At 44.5% G+C, this 15802-nt stretch overlaps 1 protein-coding gene across 1 annotated transcript in view; it reads left to right on the top strand.

Moving 5' to 3' along the window:
- The window catches only part of LOC149287549 (integrin beta-2-like), a 73714-nt gene extending 72072 nt beyond the window's left edge, over positions 1–1642 (top strand). Inside the window, exons 16-17 of the mRNA XM_089492756.1 lie at positions 110–276; positions 1577–1642. Of these exons, the coding sequence (XP_089348882.1) occupies positions 110–276; positions 1577–1642 (233 nt within the window). The remainder of the gene's footprint in view (positions 1–109; positions 277–1576) is intronic.
- Positions 1643–15802: the final 14160 nt, after the last annotated feature.

Here is a 15802-nt window from a genome sequence, read left to right as displayed (position 1 = left end):
CTGCCTTTGGATTTTTACATCCCAAGTGTACTATTTTACATTTATCAATTTACTTGAGGTGTTTGAGACCTATGCATCACAAAACAGGTTTTCTTTACCCTTCTCACAGAGTGCCCTGAAGCTCCTAATGTTGTTGCAATAGTTGGAGGCACCATTGGAGGTGTGATTGCTGTTGGTGTGTTATGCCTTGTCCTCTGGAAGCTTGTAACAGAGGCAAATGATAGAAAGGCATACAAGCGGTTCGAAAAAGAGAAATTGAAATCTAAGTGGAACAAAGTAAGTATATATAACAAAATTATATACCATCATAAGATTATTAGTTTTTATTTATATAATGCCAACAATTCACGCAGAGCTTCTTAGAATAACGTATATTCAAAGGATATGAGAAAATTAGAACTGACAGATTAAGACAAACTGATACATTAGGTAAAGAGGGCCCTACTTGCAAGCTTACACTCTGGAAACATGTTATGCTAGCTCATAAAATATATGAATGTACAATTCTTTATCTTGCTTATTTACAATCACATTTTAGTAGTTAATTATTGCTCATTATTGTTGTCTATACATCTTTTAGCGAAGCACTGTATATTTAGGTCCATGTGTAATCAGTGACTTGTAAAGACCATGGAATGACCCATTAGCAACACTCGTTTTTCATATTTCTTAAGTGACCTGTCATATTTGTGAAGGGGCCAACAGATTTTCTTCACCTCCTTCCCAGACATGTTTACATTTAAGGTTCACCAATCACTAATATTCCACTTGTGGTGTCTCCTAATCATATCAGTTATGTAATTCTGCACAATAATGTAATCATGTTTATTTTGCAATAATAGTTTATTTACAGCTTGTACTATTAGTAAGCAGGTGACCTCTAGTTCTCTAGAAATGTATGCAACAAATATTTTCTTTAGGCTTTCTGTAAGAATTATATAGCCTGTGGCTCTCTATTTTCCCAATGTTGTACTCCAGGCATATTACACATAATTCAATGACCTATGTAGCTAAAGAGGCCCTGGGTTCATGAGGAAGAGCAATAGGTTTGCTTGAACACAACAAACACTGACTGTTCTCCTACCCATGGGGCTTTCAACATAAAGGGGCCCAAAGCCAAGCTTCCATACTGATCCCTTTCAGTCCAACTTTACCTTAGTGGAGATCTGTGCAGCTACAGGCACAAACAGTTCCTCTGCATTCAGTGCACTCATAAATGTCTGGATAAGACATCACATCCCAATGTCAGCAGGGCACAGACCTCCACTGGACTATGTTAGCTGTTGAAAGGGCCCAAGAGCATGCGCTGTGGGTCTCTGCGGTAAGTCTGGGCATGAGCCAGCAGCTCTCTTTTGCCCTGCATTAAAAACAGCCCTGCTGTTGAAATGTCTGGTTGGATGCTGGACTTGTGGACCAATTATGACTTAAGCTAGCCCCCGTAAAAAAAAAAAATACAGCTTCACTTCCCTTTTTAAGTATTGAAAGTTTTCTGTCTACCAAAGCTATATCAAAATAAGCACATTGCATGTAGAATAGTTCATTATTTAACTCATAAAATCATTTTTTGTTTGCTTAGGATCCAAACCCTCTGTACCAGCAACCAACCACCAATGTAGTGAACCCAATGTACGATGGAGAATGACCGTCAAGCAAATCAAGAAGCAAAGTGTTATTTCAATTGGTTATGTACTTGAAGTATACAACCACTCTATGTATGAAGAGTGATTTTTATTGTAAGGTCTATTGTTTAAAATTGTTATAGAACCCCTTTTCAAACTTGTCATGTGAGCCACTTCTTTTATACTTTTATTTTTTTCCTTTTAAGAAGCAGAAATAAAACTTCTTCTTGGCTATGACCATACCTGGGAACTCTGCGTGATTGACCCGGAGATTGCCGGGTGAGCGCTGCTCCTCCGGGTCAAGACCTGAATCCCCTGGGTCGCGGGACCGGGGTCTTGACACGCCCCGCTCTCCGTCAATTTTTTCCTTTAAATGGGGGGTGTTACCCGTCGCCATCAGCAGGAACTCCCCTGACGTCACTGTGCAGTCCTGGCCGTGTCCCGCAAGGGAAGGCTTCGGGTGGCCGGAGTCGAGAAGTTCCCAGGTATGGCTATGACCCACAAATAGTATACCTCGAAGTACAAATCTTGTTTTCTGTACATAGGTTTTACTTCTCGGTGTAAATGTGACGCAATATATACGTCACATTTATTATTAGTTATACCAAAAACAAACTCCTAAATTTGATAATTACCAACAGTCTAAAATTTGCCAGGACAAAGCTTTTTCCCATTAATACTATCTATGCTACATGCTATTTTAGGAACTGTGTCTTTCATTTTCATTTAATAATTTAAAGATGCCTTTCCACTTAGATAAAACATATGAATTGAGCTTTTTACTCTACTAAGTTAATACATTTTTGGAAATCTGCAATTTTTACTCACATAAAAAAACAAAAACCCTCAGAAGGGGGGAGTTCACTTTCAATAACAATAAGCGATTCTATTGCAGAGTTCTATTGAGTGATGTACCAAGTCAAAAAAATATATAATTGAAACAAAAGATTCAGCAGATGATGGCAAAACAGAAAGTGAAGAAAATATTGACCATGAAACGTATGAACTTTCTATAGTTATTAAGGTATTGATTCATCTTTGTTTGGGTATTATTATGAATATATTAATATAGCTGATTTAAATACCTGAAACCACAACTCTCCTGTTAGTGAATAGACCAGTGTGTATGTCAATGTGTTTCTGGAGAGGGGTCTCCTGAACTGTACACGATACTTTAGGTGACGTAACCAAAAATCTGTAAAGCAACATAACCACCTCCCTTTCTGTCTTTAGCTACATAATCCAGCATCTGCTTTCTTTCATTTCTTTGTTCCATATGCTTAACTGGTCCTGCAGTGAGTGTCACCGAGGTCCTGGACCTGACCGATCATCCTAGGGTCAGCTGTTCGCTGTGATCAAAGCGATCCCTGACAATCACATGAAAAAGTCAATGTTGTGAAATTGCATCACTCTCTATCTCTCGAGCTGATTGTGAGGTACAAAGAGTGTCAGAAGTCGAGGTACAGATACTTTATTGAAAATGTATACAATTTATTAAAATGAACCCTTTCTGATCAAAGAAATAAACTGTGATCTGTGTTCTTTTACGATATTTTGTGCTTTTTACATTTTCTGTGTCCTGCCTGGGGTATATCCTGCCATGTATTCAGCACCCTGACTGAGGTTTATTCACCTTGCTTGATCCTCCTATAGCTCTGAAACTTGCCTATTTGCTGAGGACAGGCCCCTGCCAGTCCGGTCACAGAGACCGGGCCCCGCCAGTCCAGTCGTGTGCCCAGTCTGTGGTCTATGCAGCCGTGTGCCCAGTCCATAGGCTATCCAGTTCCAGCGTCCTGCCCGTGGACTTTCCAAGCTGTGTGTCCCTAGCTACAGTTTGTATCCTGCCTGTTTCTGTATTTCCTAGAGATGTTTCCTAAACAGAATAATAAGGCTATAGAGGGCAGCAGTCCTAAATCGGACATATCGACATCTGCCTGCCTTCAGCCATGCTCTGGGCCTGATCCTGTCCCTGCATCGCCACTCCAACCTGATCCAGCACCTGTTGGATACACCTTTATTTAGCAAAGGCATGTCTAGTTTGTAACTTAAAAAGAGATAGGTTATATATCCAATTTGAGTTTAGTTGTTTGGATTATATATCACATAATGTACAAAGAAAATAAAATATGGTAAAAAAAAACCCCAGTTTTCTTATTTGAAAAATCTTTTTTACTCTTCTACAAAAGCTAATGAAAAAACCTACTAAATTGATTCTTATATGTGTCCTAAATTGCTAGTACCGGTTTGGACCCTCTTTTGCCTTTAGAACTGCCTTCATTCTGAGTGGCATACTTACAAGGTGCTCAGAGATTTTGGTCCACATCCATGATGCGAATCTCCCGTTCCACCACCTCCCAAAGTTGCTCTATTGGATTGAGATCTGGTGCCTATGGAGGCCATTGGAGTACAGTGAATTGATCGGTGTGTTCAAGAAACCAGTTTGAGATGATGTGAGCTTTGTGCATTATCCTATCAGAAGATGGGTACACTGTGGTCATAAAGGGATGGACATGGTCAGCAACAATACTCAGGTAGGCTGTTAAACGAGGCTCAAATGGTACTAAGGGGCCCAAAGTGTGCCAAGAGAATGTCCCCCACACCATTACACCACCAGCCTGAACCGTTAATACAAGGCTTTCATGTTGTTTACGACAAATTCTGACCCTGTCATCTGAATGTCACAGCTGGAATCAAGACTCATCAGACTAGGCAATGTTCTTCCAGTCTTCCCTTGACCAATTTTGCTGAGCCTGTGCGAACTGTAGCCTTAGGTCTGTAGCCTTAACTGTAGGTCTTCGGCTGCTGTAGCTCTTTTGCTTCAAGGTTTGACATGTGCGTTCAGAGATGGTATTCTACATACCTTTGTTTTAATGAGTGGGTATTTGAGTTACTGTTGCCTTTCTGTCATCTCGAACCAGTTTGCCCATTCTCCTCTGACCTCTTCAAGGCATTTTTGTCCACACAACTGCCGCTCACTTTTTCGGACCGTTATCTGTAGATGGCTGTGCATGAAAATCCCAGTAGATCAGCAGTTTCTGAAATACTCAGACCAGCCCGTTTGGCACCAACAACCATGCCATGTTCGAAGTCACTTCTTTCCCCATTCTCGGTTTGAACTTCAGCAGAGCTGTAGCTACCTCATTTTGCGCCCGAGGCAAGAATGGAAAATTGTGCCCCCCAACTATTTTTTCACAGAGGTTATATATTTACACTGCCCTTACATACACCTGTCCATAAACACACATATACACATACACTGCCTTTACACATACCAGCTTACAAACATACAAATACCTACCCTGCTCTCTCTCACACACACACCTGCCCATAAGCACACATACACATACACTGCCCTTACACAAGCCTGTCCCTAAACACATGTATACACATACACTGCCCTCACACTCCCCTGCCTTTACACACACACATATATACACACAGCTTACAAACACACAAATACCTACACTGCTCTTACACATACACTGCCCATAAACACACACTGGAGTGACTACATTTTATTTCTGCCATTCAGGGACACCCTATGAAGCGCATGAGATTACACACACAGGTGTGTGTATGTATATATATATATATTAGGGCTGCAACTAACGATTATTTTCATAATCGATTAGTTGGCCGATTATTTTTTCGATTAATCGATTAATCGGATAAAAAAATGAATGTACATTTTTCATTTATTTAAAATAATTTAATAAACAAATGATGTTAAATACAAACGCAGAATAAAAAAAAAACTGCTAAAATGCATTTCTTGTCTTTATTTCCCAACCAGCCCCCCAATTTATGCACATTTGAGCACAGGCTTGCCACGCTGCCTCCCACACATGCCACTCCACGCTGCCCCCCACATATACCACGCTGCCTCCCACATATACCCCTCCACGCTGCCTCCCACATATACCCCTCCACGCTGCCTCCCACATATTCCACTCCACGCTGCCTCCCACATATTCCACTCCACGCTGCCTCCCACATGCACATTTGAGCCCAGGCTTGCCACGCTGCCTCCCAGACATGCCACGCTGCCTCCCACATATACCACTCCACGCTGCCTCCCACATATACCACTCCACGCTGCCTCCCACATATTCCACTCCACGCTGCCTCCCACATATGCCACGCTGCCTCCCACATATTCCACTCCACTCTACCCCCACATATGCCACTGTGCCTGATACGCCTTATACCCCCTGATACACCACTCCATCCTCCCCAGACATGCCACGCTGCCCTCCCCACATATGCCTTATATATCGTATATGCCTTATACCCCCAGATATGTCACTCCATCCTCCCCTGATATGCCTTATACCCCCAGATATCTCATAGTCCCCTCAGAGTCACAGACCTGTTCACATCACACTGACACCATACTTTTATAAATAAGTACTGGGTTAATCTTCTCTGCCCCCAGGATTTAGATTCCCCTTAGTCTGCCCCCCTTTACCTCTAACTGCACCTTAAGTTAACTTTATTAAATTAACCCTCAGTCCTCATCATTAAATTAACACTAAACACCCCATTAACCATAGCTACCCCTAAATTAACTCTAAATACCCCATCAAACACAACTACCCTAAATTAACCCTAAACACCCCATTAACCACAGCATCCCCTAAATTAACCCTAAAGACCCCCATCAACCACAACAGCCCCTAAATTAACCCTAAACACCCCATTAACCACAACTGCCTCAAATTAACCCCAAACACCCCATTAACCACAGCTGCTCCTATATTAACCCTAAAGACCCCATTAACCATAACTGCCCCTAAATTAACCCTAAACACCCCATTAACCATAGCTGCCCCTAAATTAACCCTAAACACCCCATTAACCATAGCTGTCCCTAAACACCCCATTAACCATAGCTGCCCCTAAACACCCCATTAACCATAACTTCCCCTAAATTAACCCTAAACACCCCATTAACCATAACTGCCCCTAAATTAACCCCCACCTCCCCTAACTTTCAGCAGCCCAAATATTAATTTTATACTTACAGTTAGATGAGTGTCACAGCCATGTGGTTCTGGCCTTCTGGGAGAAGGAAGGGGGCGGGGCCAGTTGTCACAGTGATTACAGGGAGGGGCTGGTAAGTGAGTCACTGAAACGGTTTATATAATGAGGGGTATTTTTCAGAGCGTTTGCTCTGAAAAAAACCCTCATTTTATAATCGATAAAAATCGATTCAACTAATCGATAATGAAATTCGTTGGCAACGATTTTCATTATCGATTATTATCGATTTTATCGATTAGTTGTTGCAGCCCTAATATATATATATATATATATATATATATATATATATATATATATATATATATATATATACACACATATACACAGTGGGGCAAAAAAGTATTTAGTCAGCCACCAATTGTGCACGTTCTCCCACTTACAAAGATAAGAGAGGCCTGTAATTTTTACCATAGGTACACTTCAACTATGAGAGACAGAATGGGGGGAAAGAATACAGTAAATCACATTGTAGGATTTCTAATGAATTCATTAGTAAATTCCTCGGTAAAAAAAGTATTTGGTCACCTACAAACAAGCAAGATATCTGGCTCTCAAAGACCTGTAACATCTTCTTTAAGAGTCTCCTCTGTCCTCCACGCGTTACCTGTATTAATGGCACCTGTTTGAACTTGTTATCAGTATAAAACAACCTCAAACAGTCACACTCTAAACCCCACTATGGCCAAGACCAAAGAGCTGTCGAAGGACACCAGAAACAAAATTGTAGACCTGCACCAGGCTGGGAAGACTGAATCTGCAATAGGCAAGCAGCTTGGTGTGAAGAAATCAACTGTGGGAGCAATTATTCGAAAATGGAAGACATACAGGATAATCTCCCTCGATCTGGGGCTCCACGCAAGATCTCACCCCGTGGTGTCAAAATGATCACTAGAACAGTGAGCAAAAATCCCAGAACCACACGGGGGGACCTAGTGAATGACCTGCAGAGAGCTGGGACCAAAGTAACAAACACACTACGCCGCCAGGGACTCAAATCATGCATTGCCAGACGTGTCCCCCTGCTTAAGCCAGTACATGTCCGGGCCCGTCTGAAGTTTGCTAGAGAGCATTTGGATGATCCAGAAGAGGATTGGGCGAATGTCATGTGGTCAGATGAAACCAAGGTAGAACTTTTTGGTAGAAACTCAACTCGTCGTGTTTGGAGGAGAAAGAATGCCGAGTTGCATCCAAAGAACACCATACCTACAGTGAAGCATAGGGGTGGAAACATCATGCTTTGGGGCTGTTTTTCTGCAAAGGGACCAGGACGACTGATCCGTGTAAAGGAAAGAATGAATGGGGCCATGTATCGTGAGATTTTGAGTGAAAACCTCCTTCCATCAGCAAGGGCATTGAAGATGAAACGTGGCTGGGTCTTTCAGCATGACAATGATCCCAAACACACCGCCCGGGCAACGAAGGAGTGGCTTCGTAAGAAGCATTTCAAGGTCCAGGAGTGGCCTAGCCAGTCTCCAGATCTCAACCCCATAGAAAACCTTTGGAGGGAGTTGAAAGTCCGTGTTGCCCAGCGACAGCCCCAAAACATCACTGCTCTAGAGGAGATCTGCAGGGAGGAATGGTCCAAAATACCAGCAACAGTGTGTGAAAACCTTGTAAAGACTTACAGAAAATGTTTGACCTCTGTCATTGCCAACAAAGGGTATATAACAAAGTATTGATATGAACTTTTGTTATTGACCAAATACTTATTTTCCACCATAAGTTGCAAATAAATTCTTTAAAAATCAGACAATGTGATTTCCTGTATTCTTTCCCCCATTCTGTCTCTCATAGTTGGAGTGTACCTATGGTGAAAATTACAGGCCTCTCTCATCTTTGTAAGCGGGAGAACTTGCACAATTGGTGGCTGACTAAATACTTTTTTGCCCCACTGTATAACATAATAATGTATGGAAACATAGCATTGCAGGTATAGCTCAAATGGAAATTACATGTAAAGCACTAAGGTATAAAGAGTATATTTCACACAAATCATTTACACATATTCATTAATGCATTCCCACAAATTCATTAATTCTCTCACTCATTCACACTCTTTATTTAGTTCAATATACTTACTACCCCCTTTTCTCACTATCTATCCCCCTCTCCCCCCTTTTCTCACTATCTACCCCCTCTTCCTGCTTTCTCACTATATACCGCTCTCCCTCCCAGGACAGGCTCTACCACACCAACACCCAAAAAAACACCAGGACAAGCTCTGCCATACTGACACCCAAACACACACACACCAGGTCAGGCTCTGCCACACCAACACCCAAACAAAAACACAAACCAGGACAGGCTCTGCCACACCGTCACCCAAACACACTGTCAGGATCTGCCTGGAGCGATAGGTAGGGAGACCAGTATGCAGGATAATAACCAGGCGAGGTACTTAGTAGATCAGTCCCAAAAAGTGTAGTCGAGAGGATAAGCCAGAGGTCAATACATGGGAAGACATCAATACGCAAAGTCCAAAGGAAAGCCGGGTCTGGTACACAATAATGCAGGAGCCAGTTAGGTTCCAAGGGCCAGGAGGTAGACAATGATGGAGTCAAGGAAAGCCGCGTCTGGTACACAGTAAGGAATATTGAAGCACACAGGAGATACGGATAGCAGGCACAATAACTGAGCACTGAGCAAAGGAACAATAAAGCTACTTGAGAGGGCTCGCGCGCCCTTAGATCCGGCCACGGGGAAGGAGACCAACAACACAGCGATGGATCCGGTACCCGCGGGTAGCAGGTACTCTGGTGAGTCGCTGCGGCAGGGTCTACTACGCGGACCCTGACACACAAACCAGGGCATGCTCTGCCACACTGACACTGAAAAACACACGCCAGGACAGGCTCTGCCACACTGACACCCAAACACACACACACACCAGGACAGGTTCTGCCACACCGACACCCAAACACACACCGGGACAGGCTCTGCCTCACTGACACCCAAACACACACACACGAGGACAGGCTCTGCCATCCCAACACTCAAACACATACACATACCAGGACAGGCTCTTCCACAGTGACACCCAAAAACACACCCACCAAGACAGGCTTTGCCACACCGACACCCAAACACACACACGTACCAGGACAGTGTCACGTCTGCAATACAGCAGTGGATCCGCGCTGCAGAAATTGGAAGGCACCTCCTGGCGGAGGTGGAGAGCCCAGCAACGGAACACCGAAGTGTATAACGGACACAGGAGTGTAGCGTAGTACAAATAATCAGGAACAAAAATAATAAATAAAAATAATAAATACAGGGGTCAGGCAGAAGAGTAGTCGGGGTCACAAGCAGTGGTCAGGGCAGGCAGCAAACAGCAAAGGTCAAAAACTAGCCGGAGTCAGAACCAATAAATATTAAGCAAATTCAGGAACGCTAGTGAAGGCTATAAGGCACTATCACAGGCAAAGGTGAAGTGCATACTGAGGGTTTAAATATCCCACTCAATCACAGGATCCTCCTACCCACCTAATTAGGGGGAGGAGGGAAAAAGATAAATGTCACTTTAAGCAGTGACATGAATATTTATGAGTTAGCGGCACTCCTGACGTCGAGGCGCGCGCCCAGTCAGGATCCAGTGATCTCTGCGGGGACGCGCGTCTGTCCGCAGAACGGACCTGGCGGCGGCTCTCGCCGACGGAACGAGCGGGAGGCTGGACGCCTCCCAGCTCCCCTACCCGCGGGACAACGGAGGAGGTAACCGCTACTATGAGAGACATCCTGGCGATCAGAGGCAGGTTTCTGTGGAAATTTTTTATGGAACGCACGAATCTTAACAGGGGCATGGACATCGGAGGCAAGAATCCAGGAACTCTCCTCAGGACCATATCCCTTCCATCTGATAAAATATTGAAGCCTCCCTCGTTTCCTTCTAGAATCTAAGATAGACTGCACTTCATATTCTTCCTCCCCTTGAATAATGACAGGATAAGGAGTGCGAACCATGGAGGAGTATTGGTTAGCAGTTACAGGTTTCAGTAAGGAGATATGAAATGCATTGTTAATGCGTAATGTTCTCGGTAAGACCAGAGAATACGTAACTTCATTAATTCTTGTTTTGATTTTATAGGGACCGATATACTTAGGACCTAAAGTTCTGGCAGCTTGTTGAAGTTTCAGATATTTTGTGGAAAGCCACACATAATCACCAAGGTTAACCCCTTCGTGACAAAGGCTGATTTTACTTTTTGTACCCTTCGTGACAATGGCCTTTTTAACATTTCTGCGCTGCTCGTGTTTAGCTGTAATTTTCTTCTTTCCCGTTTACTGAACCCACACACATTAGATATTGTTTTTTTCAGGACAAGAAGGGCTTTCTTTAGATGACATTGTTTTGATTGTATCTTATTATTTACTACTAAAAAAAGTATAAAATATGGTGAAAAACTTAGAAAAAAATGACTGTTTCTAACTTTTAGTTGAAAAATCTTTTACTCATCTATAAAAGGTAATGAAAAAACCTGCTAAATAGATTCTACTATTTGTCCTGAGTTTAGAAATACCCAATGTTTTTATGTTTTTTTGCTTTTTTCTACCCATTATGGGGCAATAAGTACAGGTAGCGTTTTGCTATTTCAAAGCCATTTTTTCCAAATCTGGTAATTCTTCCCCCCATGTGCCATTTCGGGTATCTTTGAACCCGGCCAATGCAATTTACCCCATCAAGTCATATATTTATGAAAACTAGACACCCCAGGGTATTTCAAATGCTAGTATTTTAACTCTTTCCATGCACCATATCTACCACCAGTCTTTGTCAAACTTTGTGGTAGTCATTTTTTTGCATTTGTTTTGCCACACACATTTTACTTCAGGTATGAATTAAAATGTTCTCGTTTATGTCACTATCACAAAACACCCCAATATGTGTTCAGCAACATCTCCTGAGCGCAGTGATACCCCACATGAATGATTTTGCCTGGCTGTTTGGGGGCAAAAGGGCCACATTTGGGGCATGCGCATTTTTCAATGTTGAACTTTGGCATTTGGGGATCCACTGCCCATGCCCTATTTGGTACATCTTTGAGCCGGGCCATTTCAGTGTGCCCAACAAAACCATATATTTTTGAAAACTAGACACCCCAGGGTATTTTAAATGCTGGTATTTTAACTCTTTGCATGCACACATTTTACCACCAGCATTGTTTCAAAGTTTGCAGTAGTATTTTTGTGTGTGTATTTTTCCCACACACACCTACTTTATGTATGAATTTACAGCTCCTGGTATATGCCGCTGTCACACGACACCCCAATATGTGTTCAGCAACATCTCCTGAGTACAGTGATACCCCACATGCATGAATTTGTCATTTTTTGGGGGAACTAAAAGGCCACATTTGGTACGTGTGCATTTTTCTAATTGGAAATTAGATGTGTGGCCATCCTTCCCCCGGTGTTAATTGGGACCTTGTTGAACCTGGCCAATTCAATTTACCCCATCAAATCATACCTTTTTTAAAAGTAGACACCCCACGGGCATTTAATATGCCAGTATTTTAACTCTTTCCATGCGAGAATTGTTTTAAGCTAATATGCTAATTTTAGGACTTGCTCACAAAAATATATTTTTTATATATATATTTTATATTTTGTTGCCTTTTTCAAAAAAAATTTTTAAACATTTTTTTTTCAACTTGGAGGTTCCCCTGATAGTGACATCAGTGGGAAATGATTTTTACATTTTACTGTTTTTTTACTATTTTTTTCCAATTATTAATTTAATTTTATGTTTTAATTTTTTTTTTACTAATCACAATGTGATTAGAAAGCTGGGCTCCATTGACTTGTATGGTGAATGCAGTACCTGTATTCAACCTGCAAGTGGAGCCAGAGTTCTCTAGATGGTCTGGAGACCGTCTAGCGAGCTTTTAAAACTTGCTTGTTTCTCTTGCAGGGCGGCGGCCATCTTCCTTGATGGCGAAGATCACCGGCAGCTGCGGCTGTGACCGCTCTCCGGAGCGGTCACAGCCCACCGAAAGGTAAGTGTTTGGTGTCGCTGGATGCCTCCTGATCGAGGCATTCCAGCGACACCATTTAAGTTTAGGAGGCGATCGTTGATCGCCTCCTAAACGCTTTTAAAACGGGCGTCCGCCGCCATACAAAGTATGGCGGATGTTGACGCCCCGTGGAGGGGCCAGAGATGGCCCCTTCGTGCCGATCGCGGCGTTGCTGAATGCCTCGAGGTCGAGGCATTCAGCAACGCTTTTTGGGTGCAGAAAGCGAAAGTAGATCGCTTTCTGCACCCGTTTAAAGACGTGCCGGTCCTGGCACGTCAATTGTCGTAAAGCACATGCTTTTCCGTGTCGTGCCAGGACCGGCAATTGTCGTTAAGGGGTTAAGCACAGGTCCTTGCGAGCGATATTTATCTGCCGTTTTCTTTTGCAGCTTTTTAGTGCGCTTCAAGTGTTCGGCCAGAGCTGCCCAATGGGCCTGTGATAACTGTCACGTCTGCAATACAGCAGAGGATCCGCGCTGCAGAAATTGGAAGGCGCCTCCTGGCGGAGGTGGAGAGCCCAGCAACGGAACACCGAAGTGTATAACGGACACAGGAGCGTAGCGTAGTACAAATAATCAGGAACAAAAATAATAAATACAAATAATAAATACAGGGGTCAGGCAGAAGAGTAGTCGGGGTCACAAGCAGAGGTCAGGGCAGGCAGCAAACAGCAAAGGTCAAAAACTAGCCAGAGTCAGAACCAATAAATATTAAGCAAATTCAGGAACGCTAGTGAAGGCTATAAGGCACTATCACAGGCAAAGATGAAGTGCATACTGAGGGTTTAAATATCCCTCTCAATCACAGGATCCTCCTACCCACCTAATTAGGGGGAGGAGGAAAAAAGATAAATGTCACTTTAAGCAGTGATCCAGTGATCTCTGCGGGGACGCGCGTCTGTCCGCAGAACGGACCTGGCGGTGGCTCTCGCCGACGGAACGAGCGGGAGGCTGGACGCCTCTCAGCTCCCCTACCTGCGGGACAACGGAGGAGGTAACAGACAGGCTCTGCCACACCGACGCCCACAAACACACCAAGACAGGCTCTACCACACCGACACCCGGACACACACATCAGGACAAGCTCTGCCACACTGACACCTGCATCCGGACGGACTAAGCAAACAATGTATACATTTTTTTATTTTCCATACTGCTTATGTCTTTTTTTTTGCCCCCTTGTGTATCGCCTCCAGCCAGCCCTATGTGTATTTATGCCCCCTGCCCCGTTATTGATTTGTGTTATGGCCCCAGCTGCCCCCCTTGTGTATCAATGCAGCCAGCACCCACGTGTATTTGTGGACTCCAGCGAGTCACCCATTGTGTATTTATGCCCCCAGCCAGGCTCACATTTGTGCATTTAGACGGGCTCTACCACACCAACACCCAAACACACACACCAGGGCAGGCTCTGCCATACCGACACCCAAACACACACACTCCAGGACAGGCTCTGACACACCGACACCCAAACACACACACATACATACCAGGACAGGCTCTGTCACACTGAAGCCCAAACACACACACACCAGGACAGGCTCTGCCACACCAACACCCACACCCACCAGGATAGGTTCTGCCACACCGACACCAAAACACACACACACCAGGACAGGCTCTGCCACACTGACACCCAAACACACACACCAGGACAGGCTCTTCCACACCGACACCCAAACACACACACACACCAGGACAGGCTCTGCCACCCTGACACCCAAACAGACACACCAGGACAGGCTCTGCCACACTGACACCCAAACACACACACCAGGACAGGCTCTTCCACACCGAAACCCACACACACCAGTACAGGCTCTGCCATGCCGACCCCAACACACACATACCAGGACAGGCTCTGCCACACCGACGCCCAAAAACACACACACCAGGACAAGCTCTTCCACACCGACACCCAAACACACACAGAAAGACAGGCTCTGCCATACCGACACCCAAACACACACACGTACCATGACAGGCTCTGCCACACCGACACCCGGACACCTGCATCTGGACAGACTAAGCTAACAATATATATATATATATAATTTTGTTTTTATTTTCCATTTTCCACACTGCTTATGTCTTTTGTGTTTTTGCCCCCTTGTGTGTCGCCCCCAGCCAGCCCTATGTGTATTAATGCCCCCTGCCCGCCCCTCCCTTTGGTATTGATTTATGTGATGGCCCCAGCTGCTCCCCTTGTGTATTAATGCAGCCAGCCCCCATGTGTATTTGTGTACTTTAGCGAACCCCCATTGTGTATTTATCCACCAGACAGACCCCCTTTAATATTGATTTATGTGATACCACAGCCAGCACCCTCTTGTGAATTAATGCCCCCACACCCTTGCCTATTGCCCCCAGTCAGCCCCACATTGTGTAATTATGCCACCCAGCCACCGCCCCCATTAGTATCAAATCAGCCCTGACACCCAGATTGCATCCACAGGACCTGCCATCTTTTCCCCAAACAGCCTCTCTGTGGCATCTTTGCCCCCAAAACAGCCTCCCTGTACCATGCCCCCACCCCCCCCAACTTACCTATCCATGCTATCACACACATATTCATTCACTCATTCACAGAAACTCATTAATTCACTCCAGTCGGTCCGGCCCTGACTGGGTCTATTTTCAGGTAGGAGCCTGGAGCTGCTTATCCGGTCCTGGGTACAGGTTTGCGACTAGTAAAAAAGAAAAACGGCAATCATGTTTAAGCAAACTCCTTGATTTTTGTTTTCAGAAGGTAGGTAATGTGCTCACAGTAGTGCAGTAGCGTACCTAGCGGGGGGCGGTCCGCACCGGGTACCGCTCATCAGGGGGGTGCCAACTTGCCGGCACCCGGCACCCCTCCAGAGACGGACAGTAATGTCCGCCGCTGGAGGAGAAGGCTCGCAAGGGAGCGGTATCGGAGGTCTTTAACAGACTTCCGGCTCCCTTGAGTGATTTTAAGCCGGTTCCCTTGAACCGGCTTAAAATCACTCAAGGGAGCCGGAGGTCTTTAACAGACCTCCGATACCGCTCCCTCGCGATCCATGCGGCAACTGCTGTTGTGCGCCGGGGTTTGTTGTCAGATCCCGGCGCACAACACTGAAGCCGCGCCCACCGCCGTCCGTGCCCTCTGAACC

Source organism: Sceloporus occidentalis, unplaced genomic scaffold (genome assembly GCF_023333645.1).
Source record: "Sceloporus occidentalis isolate IW3139 unplaced genomic scaffold, rSceOcc1.0.p SCAF_59, whole genome shotgun sequence".
In the NCBI taxonomy this organism is placed as follows: domain Eukaryota; kingdom Metazoa; phylum Chordata; class Lepidosauria; order Squamata; family Phrynosomatidae; genus Sceloporus; species Sceloporus occidentalis.
The sequence above is the reverse complement of the archived record's forward strand: the minus strand, read 5'-3'. Positions and strand labels throughout refer to the sequence as shown.